This window comes from Grammomys surdaster, unplaced genomic scaffold, assembly GCF_004785775.1.
Source record: "Grammomys surdaster isolate TR1022 unplaced genomic scaffold, NIH_TR_1.0 238, whole genome shotgun sequence".
In the NCBI taxonomy this organism is placed as follows: domain Eukaryota; kingdom Metazoa; phylum Chordata; class Mammalia; order Rodentia; family Muridae; genus Grammomys; species Grammomys surdaster.
The window spans coordinates 2297370-2318132 of NW_021604683.1; the positions used below are offsets into that span (position 1 = coordinate 2297370).

At 49.0% G+C, this 20763-nt stretch overlaps 1 protein-coding gene across 1 annotated transcript in view; it reads left to right on the forward strand.

Annotated features, from left to right (window-relative positions):
• Cdh4 (cadherin 4) overlaps positions 1-20763 on the forward strand; it is a 465577-nt gene that overhangs the window by 327006 nt on the left and 117808 nt on the right. The window contains exon 3 of the mRNA XM_028774065.1: positions 16238-16464. Coding sequence (XP_028629898.1) covers positions 16238-16464 — 227 coding nt within the window. The remainder of the gene's footprint in view (positions 1-16237; positions 16465-20763) is intronic.

Genomic DNA, 20763 nt, shown 5'->3' on the forward strand with positions numbered 1-20763 from the left:
TCTCTCTCTCTCTCTCTCTCTCTCTCTCTCTCCCTCTCCCTCTCTCTCTCTTTCACACACACACACACACACACACACACACTCACACACACCCTATCTCTCTTTCCCTTCACCCTCCCATCCCTCCCCCAGTGATTTGACTAGCCTCATTCCTTGGGGCCATTGAACTCACCCGAGAGCAGCTTCCCCATAAACCTGCTTCTTATATGTTCTTTTTAAAAATGGACATGCAAATACTCTTTGGTAGGATAGCAAGTTCTCCGGTGTGTGCCCAGCAGTGCCGTAGCTGGGCTAACAAGGAAGTGTAATCAGCCTAGCAATCCAGCCAGCCAGCCACAGATGAAGAGATGGTGAAAACGTAGCTCACACGCAAAAGGAAATATTCATCAAGCATAAAGAAAAATGAAATCATGAAATTCTCAGGAATAGATGAGCTCGTAAAATATATTAAGCAGGGTGACCCAAACTCAGACAGCAAAAGCAGATATGTTCTCCCTCATGTATGGACCCCGGGCTCTAATGTACACACACACACACTCTGTGTGTGTGTGTGTGTGTGTGTGTGTGTGTGTGTGTGTGTGTAACTGTGGTAGGTGTGGACAGTATAACATTTATAAAGGAGGCTGAGAGAAGGCAGCATCGGTCAGTGAGGAAACAGGTAAGGACCACGAAAGTAGACAAGAAGCTAATTTTCTTTTTCGACTTTCTCTCCATCATAATTTCTTTTCATTTTCTTTTTCCATGGTGGATAAGTGAATCCAACTTTCTGAATATTGAAGTAGCAGGAACCATGAAACAAACCATGCATAAATTACACAGTTTGACACCGAAAGTGTGAAACCCTGGGCAAAGCCCTGCGGGTTCAGAGAGACAGTTTGGGAGCGCGAGGTGTTTGAGAGACTTTCTTGAACTGTGTATGTGCTGCTTTTATTTGTGAGCTAATTAGAATAAAGTGTTATTGTAAGGTTTATCTTTATTATTTTTAATTATGTGCGTGTGGATATATGCATTTGAGTGCAAGAACCCTTGAAGCCTGCAAGCATCGGCTCCCCCTGGAGCTGGAGTTACAGCCAGTTTAGAGCCTCCTAGTGTGGGTTCTGGGAACGGAGCTCAGGCCCTCTGGAAGAGCAGTACATGCTCTTAACTACAGAGCTAGCTCTCCAGTCCCGTAAAATGTTGTTTTAATAATAATAATAAATGTTTTTTTTTCTTTCCTCCCAAACCAAAGAGATCATTTCTCTGTCCTGTTTAAGTTGTTCCTCTAAATAATTGCCACCCCAAATCCCAGAAACCATTAGAGCTGTGAATTCTAAATGCCGGCCTCTCACACAGCTTCTCCCAGAAGACAGGAAAAGCCAATGAGCCTGGGGGGTATACACCCCAAAGTGCCTGGGAGCCTGACAAGGGCTTGCCTCTCTAGCTTGCTCCCTGAAGAAGAGATGTCTGTTCTGCAGGGACTGTTGAGATGGAGATGAAGCAGGCAGGAAAGCACCCCACTTTCCTAAAATTCAGGATAACCATGGGTGCTGCTCTGGGTTCCCTCACAGGGTTCAGACCAAGGCTCCTCTGAATGAGGAGCTTCCTCTGGGGGTCTTCTGTGTCTCAGCAGCTAAAGCAGAGGGATGAAAGGCTGACCCTGGAAAAGGACAATGTCCCAGCTGCCCCACCAGCATCATTCAGGATCTGCAGACAGGAGCTGATTAGTGTGTTTGGAGGACATTTAGCCTCCAAGGGTTGTTTGTGGTGAAGCAGTTGTTCCTGTTTGGAGGACATTTAGCCTCCAGGGGTTGTTTGTGGTGAAGCAGTTGTTCCCGGTGCCAGCACCACAGGCTCTAAATGGGTTCAGCTCCCAGGAACAGGCAGAGACTGATCAGTGATGCAGCCAAGAAGATGAGCTAGCCTTTCAATCACGCCTTCAATACATTGCAGCTTGCTTCACTCTCCCGAGTGATTGTAAGATTGCAAGAAGCTCCCCTTCCTCCTTGACCCATTCAAATCTCCAGGTTTCCAAATTATAGGTACTGTGCTGAGTGTTCCCCTGAGTTCAATTGCCACAAACACTTTGGTGAGTGAGCGACATTAACGTGCGACTTCTCCCACCACTGAATCAGTAAATCTGACTCTGCTTCGTACAGGCTCGTGCCTGTGCCTGGTAGCTTTTGGGCAGACACATCAGAGAAGTTTAACAAGTTTTTCAAGACCACACAGCTTGATTCACTAGCTCCAAGCACTGGACCCTTACAAAGCAGCATGCTGTGCTTTTCAGCCACATTCTCTAGTGGAAGCATACAGTAGGTTGTACTCCTTGGCCACATCCTCTAGTGGAAGCACACAGTGGGTGCACTCAGAGGTGGAGCCTGACAAGAGAAAGGCTGGCGTAGACTATTCTTTCCCAACAAGTCTTTCTCAGTAGCCAGGGGGATCTAAGCCAAAGGTCACCTTCCTCTGAAAGAGCATGTTCCTTTTGAGAGAAGCCTGCAATTTCCTTTGCTCTCTCGTGTGCACTTGACAGGGGCTTCAGAGTGACTAGGAGCAAATGATTCATCTGGATGGGCAGGGATGATGGGCTGTGGATGGGGCTAGATGGCAGAGAGTCTGGCAGCCCCCTCCAGTAGAAATCACTGGAGGGAAAAAAAATCTCTCCTGGTCCACTGACCTTTCTGCGAGTTTTAATTTGCACCCAGGAGCGAAGCATCAAGTTAGTCTTAGGCGTTTGTCTGCGTGTGTCTTCAGTGCTGTCTGCTGAGATCTTGTGTTGAAATTATCCTGGATAATCACCTTGCAGAAGCTCTTCATTTGCATAACAGACATCACCACAGCAATGGCTCCCAGCAGGCAGTGGTCGTCAGCTAGCTAACTGTTGTTTTTTCTCTGGACCCGGAGGGGGTGGTCATTGAGAACACTTGGGGATCCGGTCAAAGGCCACATGAGACGTGTTTGCATGTTCCTGTCTCTTCCAAGCTGACTTCATTAGCCAGATTTTACTCAGACTAAAATTCATCCCCCATTACGAAGCTTAAAGGAATCAACTCCCCCAGAGGCATATTCTGCAAACCGGTCCTTCGCTGGTGTGGAGACTCGATGACCTTCTTTAGAGAAATGGGGTGTACAAGCAAGTATGGGCAGAAGTAGCCTTTGGACTGGATCCTGCTGGCTGCTGGCTGGTGAAAACAGAAAAGGAATTGTGAGGGAATGTGCAGTCTGCCCCAGCCTTCCTCTTATCCAAGGATGGGGTACAGAAACCACAGCCTCCCTCACAAGGCCCAGCAACCTTACAGAGAGATGGACAGCACTGGAGTTTCCAAACTGAGAGGGAGCATTTGGCCAGGGAGATGTCTAGTAATAGTTTCTGTGGACACAGGACTTGACTTGGGAGCCACTCCATACATCTGTGAAACAGACAGCCTAGGCAGAAGCCATGGCGATACTTCCCAGTGCCATGCATGGCCTGTCTCTAGATAGCATGGGTAACCCTGACATGCTATGTTCCCAGCACAGCCAGTGGGGCTGGCTTCACCTTCCTGCATCCTGAAAGTCAGGTGTGACCATCAAGCTTGCTTTTCCCACTGAGCTGGGAGAGAAGCAAAGTGTGGTGCTCCACACCATCCAGCCCACAGCAGTTGGGATGATATCGTGAGCCTCCCAGAACTCGTGGCTTGATCACCATGCTCTCTGGAAGCAAAGATGGGCATGGAGATGGGCAATCCCAAATCTTGGCTCCTGCTTCTTTGGGGGTGACCCATGTGGAAGCCAAGGACGGTGGAAAAGTTCATTAATAGGAGGCTGTGGTCTTTTGTCTGTGGAGGTAGGTCAGCTTCATTTTCATAACTGAGATTTCTTACTTCTCTGGGACGATATATACCTGTGTCTCAAATGTTATGGTTCCATGCTGGAAGGAGGTCCAGAAGTGACCCTGTTTCTTCTGAAGAACTGCCCTGGCCCCTCTGTCTGGGGCAGGCTTAACTGCTATGGCATAACATGCCCTCCCTTGGATTTCTGTACAAGCACAGCACCATCGAGAGCACTCCCTGGGCCCCAGGACCAGACACTCCTGAGCTCTCCCAGAGGCTGGTGCTGTGGCGTCCCTAGCAAATTCTCCCTCCAGCAGCTCAGGCTTCCTAGACATTGTTACCTCCTGAGAGTCTTCTCTTGGCTCAGGGTAGGGTCCACCTTGGCCCACTAGAGACAAAGCAACTTAAACACCATCTATGTCAAAAGTTTCATTCCTTGGTTTTCAGGCACCTACAAGTCTGCTTATCTCCAGGGGTCTCCATGTACTTTAAAATTCTGCATTGTGGGCATGCCAGAGTAAAGAGGTCTCCCATGGAAAACCTGGCAGAGGCTTCCAGGGCAGACTAAGAGAGTTAGATATGGGAAAAACCATGTTTGCATTTCCTGGGCCGCTTCTTATTGACTCTAGGAAAATGGCTGACAGCCAGCGTGGGCGTCTTGACAGTAGCGTCCAGATGGTAAAGTTCAGGCTTATATTTGGCTTCAACACTGAAGCTGACAAAGAGCCAGACTAACAGCTGCTGGCTGCTTCAGCCCTGGGGACTCAGACCACGCCCCCAACCCCTGGCATCTCACCGCTGAGCGTCCAGATAGGCCTAGAATCTCCTCTTCTTCCTCGCACACTTTTAGAAGCTGCTCCTCCCACCTCATGTCTGTGTGTATGTGTGACACACCGAACATGCCCCCATCCAGACTCACAGGTGTGACACACAGAATGTGCCCCCACCCAGACTCACAGTGTGACACACAGAATGTGCCCCCACCCAGACTCACAGTGTGACACACAGAATGTGCCCCCACCCAGACTCACAGTGTGACACATAGAACATGCCCCTATCCAGACTCACAGGTGTGACACACAGAATGTGCCCCCACCCAGACTCACAGTGTGACACACAGAATGTTCCTCTATCCAGACTCACAAGTGTGACACACAGAATGTGGCCCTATCCAGACTCACAGGTATGACACACAGAATGTTCCCCTATCCAGACTCACAGGTGTGACACAAAGAATGTTCTCCTATCCAGACTCACAGGTGTGACACACAGAATGTGCCCCCATCCAGACTCACAGGTATGACACACAGAATGTTCCCCTATCCAGACTCACAGGTGTGACACACAGAATGTTCCCCTATCCAGACTCACAGGTGTGACACACAGAATGTCCCCCCATCCAGACCCAGGTGTGTCTCCTCACTTCTAGTGATGACTAGGAGTTGGGACAATGGCTCCAGGCCTTCCCAGGGCTTCAACACTCCTTTCTTCCCAAACCTTCTTAGTATCTCTGTAAGAGTTTAAGCAGGACCCTGCCTCCTGCAGCCTTAAGGCTAAAGAAAATGCAAAACAGGAGATAGCCCCACAGCACCCTAAATGGAGAAAAGCAAGAGTGGGTAGAGCAAGGCCTGGACACCATCACCCACCCTCCATGCACAGAAAGGGAGTGGGGGAGGGTCTCCAGACAAGAAAGAGTCATTTCCTTACCTGGGTCCTAATCACAAATGATTTCATTAGCCCCATCCTGATGTGCAAGGCACTAATGAGAGAGAAGGTGGCAGCTCTAAAAATAGCTCACTCCTCTTGTTCCTTGTTTTAAAGACACAGCCCCAGTGGGGCCATTGGGCCCTAGTTGTCAAGTCCAGCAGGGTTCTCATCACCAAGAGTGTGTGATCAGAGCTTGCAGAGGAGACGGCAGCCTCAGTGGATGAGAGAGTGTGGTCCACGCCCTCTGCCCCACAGCACCACACACACTGAGGCTGCAGGTGCTGACGGTGTACTGGATGAGGCTGAGAAGTAACACTGGTGAAGCCTGGCCCCAGTGGGGTTTGTAAACCGAAGAGGTGTGCCAATGTGCTGTGCTTGTGGTGTTCCTCATGAGTGGTGACTTATAGCTCCTAAGGGAGCCTCCTGCCTAGCTGATGCGTCCTGGGGCTGAGGCCATGTTTTACAGTTGTGGTACACCCATCTGTAAAACAGGGCGGGACTGGAAAGATGGCTGAGTGGGTGAAGTACTTCTGAGGACCTGAGTTCAATCCCAGAAGCCACATTTAAAACAAATAAAGCGGTGTGTGGTGACGTGTGTTTGTAATCCCGATGCTGGGGAGGTAGAGCCACCCTAGGCTGGTTGGTGAGTTCTAAGCCAGTGAGACACTCTACCCCAAAAAGGGAGTGCTGAACGGAGTCTGAGAGACAACACACAAGGTGTTATTGGGTAGTGGTATCTGGCCTCCAGGTGCACGCACACACAAGGGCACGTGTGCACACATACACATGAGCATCCGTATGCACACACACACATAAGCATCTACATATTCCTGAATACATGTGTATGCAGGAACACCTTTGCACGGGCAGCAGCTCATGTCATGCCTGGGGTGCTCCCTCCTGAGAGACATCTCAGGGGTTGCTGTACCTCCCACGACTGCAGTAGGACTGAGGGGGACTTCTGTACACTGTGATCCACTCCAGCCTGCCACATAGTTCAAAAGGGTCATAACAGAGCTACTGATGTCATCATCATGATCACCTCTGTCAGTCATCACGGTCGCCCCATCAGTTACCAACATCTCTGTCAACCAGCAGCAACACCCCCATCTGTCAGTCATTAGCAACAGCTCTGTCTGTCATCATTACCATCATCCCTGTCAGTTATCATCACCATCATCACCATCATCACCACCACCATTCCCACACTCACTATCCACCACAAGGACTGAGAAGAGACATGTTAGTTCACACTTGCCCAGAACGGTAGGCATTCCCACCTGGCGGCCCTCCTGAGGTCCAGAGTCACAGGACCATGAAGTAAAGAACACTGTCTCTAGGGTGTGAGCACCACCTGCTCCAGGAGCTTCCTGGACCCCACACAGCATCCTTTCCCCAAGCACCACTGTCAAGACAGCCCAGAGGGCATGCACCGGGAAGATGCCAGACCCTCTAGAGCTTACAGAGCTGCCCACAGACCCAACTGTGATTGTGCAAGGCTCTACTAGCAGGCTCTGTTTTGGTGGGCAGAAGGCAAGAGCGTAAGCAGAGACCTCCGTCTCTTTTCCTTATAAAGGCTTCCTCCTGGAGGACTATAGAGCAAAACACCAAGGAGGGAAGCAAGACCAGACTGATTGAGCCGCAGTAAGACCGTGCTTGTCATCCATGACACGGGCCTATGGGGTGGACTTGAATCACCTGGGGATAATCCAAGACTCTAGGGGCTTTGAGGAGGGGGGAGTCATCCAGGCACCCCAGGAGAACACTGGCCTTGGTGTTTGCTGATATATCTGATACCCTGATGGGGGAATACGTATTCTGATATAAGTTTGTGAGGGTTCACAAGGATGGTAACCTCTGAGTGCCCAGCAGGACATGGGGTAAACTGTGAGTCAGTACTGATGGATGGATGATGGATGGGTGGGTGGGTGGATGGGTGGATGATGGACAGATGGATGGATAGGTGGGTGAATGGGATGGGGTAGATGGATGGATAGATGATGGATGACAGATGGATGGATGGATGGATGGATGGATGATGGACAGATGGATGGACTGGGGGGTGAATGGGATGGGATAGATGGATGGATAGATTATGGATGAGAGAATTTCCAGGAAATGTTAGTTGTATCAGTTAGCCTATACAATGTTACATTCAAGGAGGAAAGGGAAAAAAGTTCTCTGAAGAACCCTAAAATCCCTCCCATTTACCCCAAGGAGTCCGAGGGACTCCACAATCTTGAATGAGAGTAGTCGTGACAGCCAGGCTGTCTCTCGAGTCCTCAGGAATTCCATCTCCTGAGCTGACATTGATGAGGATGTGACCTCCATTGCTACCCAGAACCCTCCTACCTGCTGAGGCAACGGCAACCCCCTGATCAGTACGAGAAGAACGCCCATGTCTGGCCCGGCAGTGTCACTAGTGTGGGAAACGTAAGTGCTGGTCCTCTGGGTGCGTGGCAGGGTGGAGGAGGATGCAACACTCCCTGGGCCTGAAAGGCCTCAGTGTGCCCATGAGTCTGTGGCTAGCTTAGAGAAATCACTCGGGGATTTCTTCAATGAAGACCTACTGTGTTCTACCCTAATGGAGAGTTGGTGGGGTTTTTAAATGAGGTGCCCATGGTTCAGTTTCTCTCAGCACTTGGAAAGCCACTTTGGAATGGGCATCCTCTCACAATGGCGATGTCCTAAACCCACTTCTGTGTTGCCCAGTACAGCAGCACAGTAATTCTCTTAACCAACAGACCAGTGTTAGTGCAAGAAGCCAGAGTCTCTCCCCTACCCAGGGGAGAAGTCTGTCTCCTGCCTGGAGGGCTCAGGGTGGTTCTAGACAAAGCTCAGACACCTCACGGAGCTTCAGATAGCTCAGATCCTGACCTTAGCTAAGCCGCTTTCCCACTCCTGATTTCTGTTTTCACCCGTGTTGTGACTCAGACCCAAAGACTCAGAGAGCCAGTGATGTCACACTGGGAGACTGGCACTACGAGAGTGTAAACTGCATGTTCCACGTTACGTGGCTTTATGTGGTCGCTGAAATTTCCCATCAGTGAGAGATATAAAGTCATCACGGTGTGAGGTTTGCTATAACACTGACTGAGTCCACGAAGTCCACTGAAGTCCACTGAAGTCCACAGCGGGCAGCTCAGCCAGCCGGCAGGACAGAGGCTTCTGTTCTTTGCTCTTCTCCGAAGCAGGATTTCTCACACTCCTAAAGCCCTGTGGTTGGGTGAACTGAGAATGTCTGTCTTTACTACACTTGACCTCGTAGAGTAGATAGTGTGTGGAATGTACAGCTCCCTGTCCTGCCAGGCCGCTTGCTTCCTCAATTCTTCTGCTACATTCTCTGTGGTCTACAATCCAAGCCGACACACTGGTATTAAAGCAATTTGCTGGGGCCATATTCTTAGAAAGATGTTTGAGGTGTATCCAAATGACTGGGTTGCTCAGAATTCCCTTCTCCTGTCAGATTGTCCATCCTCTCTCCTCTCCATCCTTGGCAAGTCTGATTTCCTACTGTTCCACATGGTGGGCAGGAGCTTTCTCTGAGATTCTAGAAGAGTCGGGCTTGCCTGGTGCACTGTCTACTGGGTCTACATCGGTGTTCTGCATCCAAAATCCATGTGATACCCACAGTCAAAGCGAGGGAAGCTGGAGTTGGTGCCTGTATCCTCTGTCCTTTCTCAAGCACCTGGCTAGGCAGCTGCTGCCAGCCCTGAGCCCACGGACTGTCCACTCCCTGAAAATGCTCTTGGCCTGTGTCATCTCTCAGGTCTCTGCTCAAACCTGCACTATTAGAGGGGCTGTGAACCACACAGCCTCCTCCATCCTCCAGGGCTGCCTCCCCCCACCAGAGCCTCAGCTGATAATTCTAGTCTCCCCAAGGGATGGGGAGCTTCCTGGGGTGGAGATTCTTTTATGTTCATCCTCATCCTGGAGCCTGTGTGAGCATCCAATAATATTCATTGTACAAAATTGATACCCAGGTCACAGGTTCAAGCCAGACAGAGCTTGAACACTCAAGTCATCTTCAGTACGCTGCTAGTGTGTTCTGAAAGTCTCCACCCTCACTGCTTTTAGGATGGTGAGCCAATGGTGCAGGGAAATACAGAGGAGACTTTGTCCCAGAAGAACCAGGGTGGGGAACAGAGAGCTGGTTCAGCAGTTAGAGCAGGAAATGCTCTTGCGGAAGGGTTCAGCAGTTAGAGCAGGAAATGCTCTTGCGGAAGGCCGTGAGTTCAGTTCCCAGCACCCATGGGTAGTTCACAAACTCCAGCAATTCCAACTCTAATCCATCATCATCTCCTGGTCCTGTCAGTATCTTTGCTCATGTGCACACGTCCGCACAGAGACACATACACACAATTAAAAGCAAATAAACGTTCAGAGTCATCCATGAGGACCAGACAGTGAGCTTGAGCCCAGAGCAAGCTAGCTCAGCCACATCAAGGAAGGAATGGTCCGCGGAGTAGGGCAGAGGGACCTGAGCAGAGCTGGGCTCTGCTGGGATTCCTGATGGGCTGCGACCAGTGTGCTGACAGTTCAGACATGAACAATACAGGCACAGGAGTCAGCGACATTCCAACACTGTTCACCCAGCTCAGATACCTTCTGATAGGCAGGCCTCTGGTCAGGGATGAGGAGCGCCCCTCCCCTATCCTCACAGAGAGCTTATCCCAGCAGCACGGAAAGTATAAGCAGCAGGGGACCTTGCCACTGCTGAAGGACTCACAAATCTAAAGTCAGGTCTGTCCATTCCCCTCCCTCACCAGCACAAGGCCAGCTTGGCTCAAGTCATCCCTTGGTGAGGTCAGCAGACCAAGCTACACTTTCTAGAAATAGTTTTACTGTTTCACCGGCATATGGCCACCTCAGGAAGCTGCTGAGCGCAAATAAATCCAGTCTCCGGCCCTGGTCCAGACCAGCAGGGGTCCGCCAGGCTCCAGTTAATGCTTGACTAGCAAACTGCAGGCAAACCGGCGGGCAGCGCCCAGGATGGTGGGCGTGGTTTCCTGGTGGGTGTGGCTCCCTGTGATACCCGACAAACACCCCCTCCAGAATCTTCAGGCTCTTTGGGAAGGAAGCCCTTTGCAGTGGCATTGCCACACGCTGTCACGGGCAGGAGGGGCAGATGGCTCCTGAGAGGTCTGTGGCGTACCTGTGTGTGGTTAAAGCGTACACAGAAGAAAATATCTTGGTGAGCTTTGTAGGAAGTAATCCTTCATGCAAATTAGCCACCGTCTTTAACAGATCTGCCCTGCGGTCATCTTGAGGAGAGTCTATTGACTGTAGACTTTCTCTCAGTAAGGGGCGGGGGTCATGGGACCCTCACCTGAGATTCTAGCAGATGCCTCCTGCACCTCCTGCTCATCGGGGTGCAGTTCTACCATAGTTACACATGGCCTGGGTGCTCAGGCCATGCTAGAATATATGGGCTGGGGAAGGTCAGCTGGAGGAGGTGGGGGTCTCCACCTATGCTGAGTAATAATTTTCCAGCCTGGCTCCTTTGGGGACACCCACAATCCTACAGAAAAAAAAAAAAAGAAAAAAGAAATCAACCATGTTCTATAAGCAAGCCCAAATACTATGGTTTGTCTCTGGAACCTAACAAAGAGAGAGGGTAGATCCAGCTTCTGAGGGAAAGAATTCTCAAAACAGATAGCTGTAGAGGCCCTGGGAGCTGCCTGCAGTTCTAGTGACACCCACCCATTTCCAAGCTAAGTTGGTGGGAATAAGAAGCAACCTCAGACAAGAACCACCAGACCCCTTGTAACAAAACCCAACAGAGTGCCAAGTCACACATCTCAAAAGCCCTGCTGCTCTGCTCTGAAGTCCCAACCCCCCATCCCCAACCCCAACCCCCCACACCCCCACCTCTACCCTACCCCCACACACAGCCAGTTCTCTCCTCTGCTCTGAGAAGGCTCAGTGCCCAGGGTATCATCATGCCCAGTATCCTCAGCACAGAGGGAGGCAGCCTCCTCTGGGCATGGACTCTCACATGGGTGCCAGGGATACAGGCTGGAGCACACTGTTGGGCATAGAGTCTGTTAGAGGGTGCCTGACTCCAGTGCTCAACAGTTCCCCAACTGCACACAGTCCCTCATCTAATGGTGGATGCTTTGGCATCACAGCAGGTACAAGATAAAGATGCAGGTGGAGAAGAACAGAGCCCAGGGGAGAGTGCTGGGGGCCAGCAGTGTACGACCCTGCCAGGCTAACTTCATTTCACATTCAGGAGGAGCTTTAACAGTTTCTAGATGTTTTCTTCATCAGCATTGACACATGTTCACACAACCACCTAGCACACTCAACTAAGCATCTTCCTCCATGGACTCATTCCGTCCCTATTCCTGTCCCACCTCAGGATGTTCCTGCTAATCTCCCTTGCCCTGGCCACTAGGGGGTTTGATTGTAATATGGCTTGTCCATGTGTTGTCCTCTATACACCAAGGTCCACTTGGGAAAGCTCTAAGCCTGCCTGTCCACACCTAGAGCCCTGGCTGGACATTAGGGAGTCCCTGGCAATTGTAGAAGGTAGGGGTGAAGGAGAGGGAGACAGAATGAGAATGTTCGGTTCTGTGAGCTGAACAGCAGGCTTAAAGTTATCCTTCCCTCGGCAAGGATCCAGCTCGAAGCTCACCTCTGGCTCAGTTGATCTTTCTCAACTCACCTAACAAGGGAAATAATAAAATGACGTGTTTGCAGACACAGCACAATTCTGCTGTGTTCTGTCGTGGGGAGACGCCATCTGCTGCTCCCGTGAATGTCAGGCCACCTCTGCTGAGGAGGAGCCCCTACAAATGTGTGCCACCTCAGCTCCATCCACAGAGCCAGCAATTAAAAGTAATGAGGGTGAAGGGTTAAAGCCAGCCGCCTGGTGAAAGCCAAGCTTCTTTCTGTAGCACAAAGTGACAAGGATGTGGGGTGCACGGAATGTGGGGTGTGTGGGATGCAGGGTGCGTGGGATGTCGGGTGCGTGGGATGCGGGGTGTGTGGGATGCGGGGTATGTGGATTATGGGGTGTGTGGGATGAGGGGTGCATAGGATGCGGATGCGTGGGACACAGGGTGCGTGGGACGCAGGGTGCCTGAGATGTCGGGTGCGTGGGATGTGCGAGATGCATGGGATGCGGGGTGCATGGGACGCAGGGTGCACAGGATGCATGGGGTGCGTGGGATGTGCGGGGTGCGTGGGATGCCAGGTGCATAGGGTGTGGAGTGGGTGGGACGCGGATGCGTGGGATACAGGGTGCGTGGGACGCAGGGTGCGCGGGTTGTGCAGGGTGCGTGGGATGCATGGGATGCATTTGCAGGTGCACCTGTAAGCATGGCTGCACCTGTGCCACTGGGCCTATGGGAAGGGAGATTGTAGGGTACCGCTTTAAACAGAGGTATCTGAAGCCTCTGGAGAGGCAAAAGGAATGGTGATGAGCTACTGACGACCCTGTCAGTGTTTATAACGGCTGTGTGTTCATGTTCAGGGAGTACTAGACTGCCTGATTTCAGAACTGGTGACCAAGGGAGGGACATTTCCACACAACTCGGCTTTAAGAGGAGTTCTGACAGGCAAGATTTGACACCTGGTGTAACTTAAGAGACGCATACAATGTCAGGAGCGGTCCGAGGGCGTGAGCTTGCTGCGCGCTTTACCGTTTGAGCCTTATACAGACACACTAGGCGCCCTGAAGGCAGGCACAGAGCTCAGTGGTTCACGCTTGTAATATGAACACTCGAGAGGCTGAAGCAAGAATATCTCTGAATCTGAAGCCAAACGTGGGCTAAAGATCAAGGCCCTATCTCAAAAAATTAAAATAATAAAATAACGCGCTGGTATGGAAGGAGAAGGGGGGTATTTGTGATGCCGTGGCCCTGGGGCAAGCTGCAGGGATTTGAAGCAGTCTGGGGCTTTACTGAAAAATGATTCCTGCTAACAGGTCTTTTGCTTCAGTGGAATTCACTTTGGCCTTCTAGCCCTGATCACTCGGGTGTGACTGTCCCGTGACCACTGCACTGTGTCTCTCAAGGTCACAGACAGCACACAGGACTCCACTGTCTGCTGGGATCCCCTACAGATGCTCTGTTGCAACCCAAAGGGACTGCACCTCTCTGACTACAGAGAGCTCCCTTGGGGTGTGTAATATAACAGTACCCCTGAGAGCTTCCTGCCTTGGCCCACGGGGTGTATAAGAGACCATTCCCCCAGACAGCTCCCTGCTACCACCTGGGGTGTGTAAGAGATGAATCTCCAGTGCTGTCAAGTTTCCCTGGGTGTACTAGGAATTGGCTCTCAGAGCTGGGGGCTCGTTTGGGAATTTTATGCTGACTCGGCAAAAACCTGCCATTCTCACTTTTGTCTTCATTGGTGACAGCTGGGAATCAGCAATGGCGGGTCCACTAGGTCTGATGCCAATTGATTTTAATGTGTTTATGAATGGAGAAAACAGTTGGCTCACTTCTTTTTACTTTGAAAAAAAAACAAAAACAGTTTGTTCTTCACTGGAAGAGTAGATAGTACCAGTGAGCCACAACCCAACCCTTGTCCACCAGAGAAACTTAGAGGGACCTTCCAGCTCTTGTCTTCTGGAGACAGAAAAATTCAGTTGAGAGATGAAGACAGGTTAAGCAGAAAGCACTAAATAAAATAAAGCAAACCCACTCCGGAGGGACTCGGTGAGCTGCCACAAGGTAGGGAATAACCCAGTGGGGTCTGCATTATGTTTTATCACATTTATTATTTAGTTAGTTAGTTAGTTAGTTAGTTATTGGGAGGCAACACATACTACAGAGTACATGTAGCATGTCAGAAGACAACTTGTGGGAGTCGGTTTTGTTCTTCCAACATATGGATTCCAGGGAATCAATCTCAAATCATCTGGCGTCATGGCAGATGCCCTTTACCCATGAGCTACCTCTCCAGCCAGCCTGCACTGTGGGTTTTAAGAAGTTCCATCTATTCTTATGAGTTAGGCGGTGTGCTCATAGAGTAAGGTAGACTAGATTCCCCTGTCTAGGGTATTGCTGGAACTCGCTTTGTAGACCAGGTTGGCCTCAAACTCAGAGATCTCCCTGCCTCTGCCTCCTCAGTGCCAGGATTAAAAGCACAAACCACTATACCTAGCTTGAAAGTGTTTTTAAATATAATGAGACTAGGCATTTCTACTCTGTCAGGGGGGCAGAGTCAAACCCACAATACAAGTAATGTCATAATGACATCAAGTTATTTGAGCACCCAGACCCTTTGATGGTGCAAACTATGGGAGAACTCTGTGTTGCCTTAGCCTCTGATGCACTGCAAACTGCCTAGTTCCAGCTTCAAGGATGCTTAACCACAGAGAGCATGATGCACTCTGACCTTCAGAAGACTCAGCCACGTTCTCTATGCTGACCATTCTGCCCTCTGAAAGAGCAGAAATGCCTGCTCTCACTATATTTAAGAGCATTTTTCAAGCAAGGCGTAGTGGCACACACCTTTAATCCTAGGCAGAGGCTGGCAGATCTTTGAATTCAAGGCCAACCTGGTCTACAATGAGAGTTCCAGCATAGCAAGGGCTGCACAGAGAAACCCTGTCTCAAAGAACCAGATAGATGGATGCATAGATAGATAGATAGATAGATAGATAGATAGATAGATAGATGCATACATACATACATACATACACAGAAAACTACTTTTGTATTAAAATACAAGCAGGAGGAACCAGCAACTAGGGAGACATCTCTAGTGAATGATTCTCAAGACAAGGGAAGCCACAAGTTATTTATTATTTCAATGCAGGCAACAATAAAAGGTGAGCATGCAGGAAAACACTTTATCAAATGTAACTGCAAGTCGCTTTTTTTAGTTTCCAGAATAAATAGTAATTAAATCATGTAAGCTGTGACAGAGAAATTGCTTATAAAACCAATCCTCCCACCATAATTGCTTAGATACCCACATTTTTATAAATACGGGGTAACTTTATCCATTGCTTTTATCAGCAGAATGTGACACCAGCTGTTGGTGCTTCGTAATTTACTGCGGCGTTGGGTGACAGTCACAAAAGCCTGTGTCTTAAAAAATGTGCTAACGTGGCCCAGATGAATGTGCAGACTTGGAGATGTCTCGTTCTGTAGTGGAGTTAGAAATGGCTGTAGCACCGGCCGCCAGGAGGGGCTGACAATTTGGTTGCCTAACTAATATTTTGGAAGCAAAATGATACAGATACTGTACCAGCAGAATCAACAGGCTAGTTAACTCTGTGACTAACCAAGGAAGTTTGTGACTAGGCTAGACCTGCCATCCTGCCTCTGCCCCAGCAGAACACAGCTGGTTGACAAGGGCCGGCCATTTCCAGAATGTTCCTCAGGTCAGGAAAGAGTCCTGACACACAAGCTTTCTCTGGTTGTTCCATTGCTCTTGGCATTCTTGAGCACAAAACAAGATTCAAAGGGCTGGGCCATCTGTGCAGGTAGAGACTGGTGTGAGGTGAGAAGTGGAAACCTGGGATCAGTGGGTGGAGATTCCTGCTCCCTCTGACCCACACAGGCTTTGCACAGGTAAAGAGAAGGGTTCGGAGGGTGGATACTCACCCATCCTTTCTTCTATCCTTTTCCTTAGCCTCCGGCTACTTCTCCTGAAAACAGAGGAGACCCCATGAGGTCCTTACTGTCTCAGGGCACTTGGGGAACCAGATGCTGTGCTTGCTGTTCCAGCCTTCTGTCTGCTGCTGCTCACACTGACCGTCTTCTCTCCTCTTGCAGTCAAGTTCAGCAGCTGTGTGGGAACCAAAGGGACACAGTATGAGACCAACAGCTTGGACTTCAAAGTCGGGGCGGATGGGACAGTCTTCGCCACTCGGGAGTTGAAGATCCCCTCAGAGCAGGTGGCCTTTACTGTGACTGCGCGAGAGCGCCAGAGTGCTGAGCAGTGGGACGCCATGGTGCGGCTGCTGGTAGCCCAGACGTCATCAACACATTCTGAACACAAGGTAAGAAGACACAGTACAAGCAGGAAGGTCTGGGTCCAAAGTCAAGGTATCCCTGCTCTGGGGAGTCCCAGGCAAACCCTTTCCTTGACTCATGGAAGATGCAGGTTGACAGCTCTTTGGCTTTGCCCATCATCAAGGCTTGGTACCACGCCTAACCTCCACATCCCTCTAAGGTAGACTCATCCTCACGGGTAGGTACCTGAGCACCAAACCACCACCATCTCATTTTGAATGAGACTCACTTCTACCTTGAGCTGTGAACCACAAATTCTGTGTGTAGCCTGGGATCCCAGGGATCTGTGCACAGAGGAAGCCACCTGCTTTCAAGGACAGGAGGGTTGACAAGCAAAGCAGGTCAACTCTGAGGCTGGGGAAACCATGACTCTGGAGAGAGACAGAGGGAGAAAGAATGACAGAAAGAAAGGGAGATGGGAGGGGCGGGGAAGTGGGAGGGGTGGGGAAGTGGGAGAGGCGAGAAGATGGGAAGGGTGGGAAGATGGGATAGGCGGGGAGATAGGGAGAGGAGGAGAGAAGAGAAAGGTGGGAGAAAGAGACAGAAGAGAGGGGACAGCAGGAGGCAGACAAATGACGAATGGAAGGAAATGGAGACACAAGAGTCTTTCTGTGATGTTTGCACTCTGCGTCTTCTCCTTCCCCCAGCTGTGTGCCGGAGAGATGAACAAGGGTAAGGGCACCTCCCTGTTCTGGTCCTGCACTGTCCAGTCAACTAACCAGACTCCATGACACCCCATCTCCTCTCTGTTCCGTTTTCATTTGTGCTGGGAACCTTAGGCAGCAGCATTAGCCTCAGGCATCAGAACTGGGGCTAGCAGAGAGCTTGAAGCCTGCGTGCCTGCAGGAGGGAGAGACAGAGAAAACCAGAATGACTGGAGAGGGAAGCATGGCAGGTCCCTCAACTTGTCTGGTTCCATAACCACGCTGCACTGTGAGGCAGGCTCAGGCAGCCGCATGGGGGTTCCCTAGGAAATGCCCAAAGGACCTGAAGAGTTAAAAGTATTCTTTTATGTGGGTTTGCCCAGAACCTTCCATAACTGAGTGTGACTTTGAAAGCCTCTTAGTGGGAGAAAATATCCACATTTCCAAAAACCTGACCAAGGACCCTTCGTGGAACAGCTTGTAGGACAGGTGTGCCAAGGAACCCACTGTGGGGAAGCAGGAACTGGCTTTGGTCTTGTTTCTTGAATCCAAGTAGGAGCAGAACCTTTGGAGGCTACATTACTAGTACACACACACACACACCACCCTGCCCATGGATATTAAAGACTCTGAGACAGGCAGGTATGCCTGCTCACTCTTCTCTGTGTGTTTAACGTGCATGTACCCCTGAGCCAGATGAAGGACAGGTGAGGTGAAGGATGGGTGAAGGTTTAAGGCAGGACAGGCAGAAGGCATTTTCCTCCGTGTGAACAGCTCATGTGGGAAATGCAGTGTGTGAACTCTGGACAGGAAGCTAATAACCTCTGAAAAGGGACAGCTGATGCCAAAGAGCTGAGATGGACAGAGGTTCTCAGCCTGAGGTTCACAACCCCAAAAAGACCACATATACCCCCAAACAGACATTTTGATTCGTAACAGTAGCAGAATTACAATTATGAAGTGGCAACAAAAGTAATTCTATGATTGGGGTCACCACAACGTGAGGAACTGTATCAAAGGGTCACAGCATTAGGAAGGTTGAGAACCATATGGAACATTACTGAACCCAGTTTTAATTTAAGTTGATGTTTTCTTACCCTGAATGCTCACAGGCAGATGGTTTCTCACTGTTTCAGATTTTAGAATATTTGCTTGAGGCTGTAGTGGGTGTGTGCTCATATGAGTGTGTGGTGTGTGTGTGTTTGATTGTGTGTGAGTGTGTTGTGTGTGAGTGTGAGTTAGTGTGGGGGGGTGTATGAGTGACTGTGTGTCAGTATGTGTGTGTTGTGTGTGAGTGTGTGGGTGTGTATGAGTAAGTGTGTGTGAGTGAGTGTGTGAGTGTGTTTGAGTGTGTGTGAGTGTGTTTGAGCATATGTGAATGTGTATGTGAGTGTGTGTGAGTGAATGTGTGTGTGGGTGAGTGTTTGAGTGTGTGTGTATATGTGAGTGTATGTGAGTGAATGTGTGTGCAAGTGCATGAGTGTGTACGTGTGTCTTTACTGAAACACATGAGGTCAAGTGTGGAATTTTCCACTTTGAGTGGATGGTGCTCAAAACATTTCAGATTTCAAATTTTCTAGTAAGAGATGCTCAACTTCTATTATAATTTGACAAGATAAAAAATACTTGTTCTAGGGACTGGAGAGATGACTCCCTGCTTTAAAGCACTTGATACTCTTGCAGAAGACCAGGTTCAGTTTCGAGTACCCACAAGGTGGCTCACAGCTCCCTGCAACTCTAGTTCCAGGGGATCCAGCCCCTCTTCTGGCTGTGGCAGGTACTGCACACATGTAGTACACATTCATATTTTCAATAAAAACACTCATACACCTATACTAAAAATTAACAATAAAACCCTCCTTTAAAAATACTTAAAGTCTTTGAGATATCTCCTAGAGTCGTGAGATTGTGTGTGTATGTCTGTGTGTTCAAAGATAATAAATTCAAGAAGGAGAAAAGAAACCAGAACAGATGGGATAATGTACTTCCTTTGGAGTAAGATGGTATGCTTACAAATACATCGGTAATTATAAAAATGAAGACATGTTAACATACAAATAAAAGAAAACATGTTGACAGATTGAATAACTAAAACCCTGCTAGGTACAGCTTGCTAAATACCCATCTTGAAAGTCTAAGAACAGAGACAGGTTGAATGTAAAATCCTAGGGGAAAAAAAAAAAAACTATGTAAATAACAACCAGAAGAAAGCTGGAGGCAGCTCTGTTGACATCAGACAAACAGACCGAGATAAAGCATCCTGTAAAGGGGACACTTCACAGAGACAAGAAGACACGCAAGACGTGAACTGATGTCCACGTATGTGACTTCAAGCTGTTCACAACAAAGTCGCTAGAATAAAGAAACACCAAGTGGGGGTGCATTCACTGAATGTAAACAAGTGTCTGTGAGCATCAGACAGATAAGTTCCTGAGGAGACAGAGGGCAGCCACACAACCGGGAAGCTCAACCTTGTGCAGAGAAGTTTATAACCCCAGAACCCACCACTGCTAAGGGGCCCCGACTTCTAACCAGAGACAGACCAGTTCCAATTTTTAATCCAAAAAGTCTTGCCATAGCTACAATATTTAAAGTCAAAACAGACCTGGATTGTGGGTTTTTGTTTTATTTGAGGGGGGAGGTGTTTCATTTTAGGTTTTTGGGTTTTATGGTTTTTTGACAGTAATTAAGCTAAAAATCAATAGCAAAGAATATAACTGGAAAAATCCCCATAGATTTGTAAGTCACATGAAAGCCTCGTTAGCATCCCCTGGAAGAGCAGAACTGACATGTAAATTAGGGGACACGTTGACTGAATAATAAACCTAGTTGGATTCCCCAGGTAGAATGTCTGGGATTAATGGGCAATGGAATAAAGAAAGGAACACTGCCTTCTAAGCACCCATCCATAGAAATTATCAAGAGGGAGGAAGATGAGGCTCAAGTAAGTAAAACAGAGAAAAAAAAAGCAGAGAGACGGGGGGGGGGGAGATGGAGAAAACACAGGGAATCAGAGATGTACAATCAGTGAAAAAGTCAGTTCTTAAACAATGACATCGGTAGCTGGGCGGTGGTGGCACACACCTTTAATACCAGCAGGCGGATCTCTGTGTTCGAGAGGCTAGCCTGCTCTACAGAGCTAGTGCCAGGGCAGCCAGGGTTACCCAGAGAAACCTTGTCTCAAAACAACAAAGATGAAGTTGATCATTCTGGGTAAGAAGAAAGACAGAAGCAGCAGATAACCGATTCTAGGATGAAAAGATGGCGCTGACTGGCCATAGGAGTACTAGGAAATTCTGTTGAGGGGAGTATGTACACTTTATACCAAAAGCATTGAGAGTCTGCAAGCATAAAGTTTACTAGAACTGAACTGACATGAGAAAAATTCCTGTCTATCTTATTATACTTGACCTTGGCCAAAAGGCAAAGAAACAGCCAGATTTATTTATTAATATAAAAAAAGTTAAAATCTGTATCAAGGGAACATTTCAACTCTGATAGTGGGTCCTTCCATAGCTATAAGGAGAACATAAAATTAATTCCACATAAACTTGCCCAAAGAATTCAATGGAAAGGTTACTCCTGTAAACACTAGAGAGGTCTCTCTCAAACCAGGGAAACTATTGCCAGGTGAACAGGACT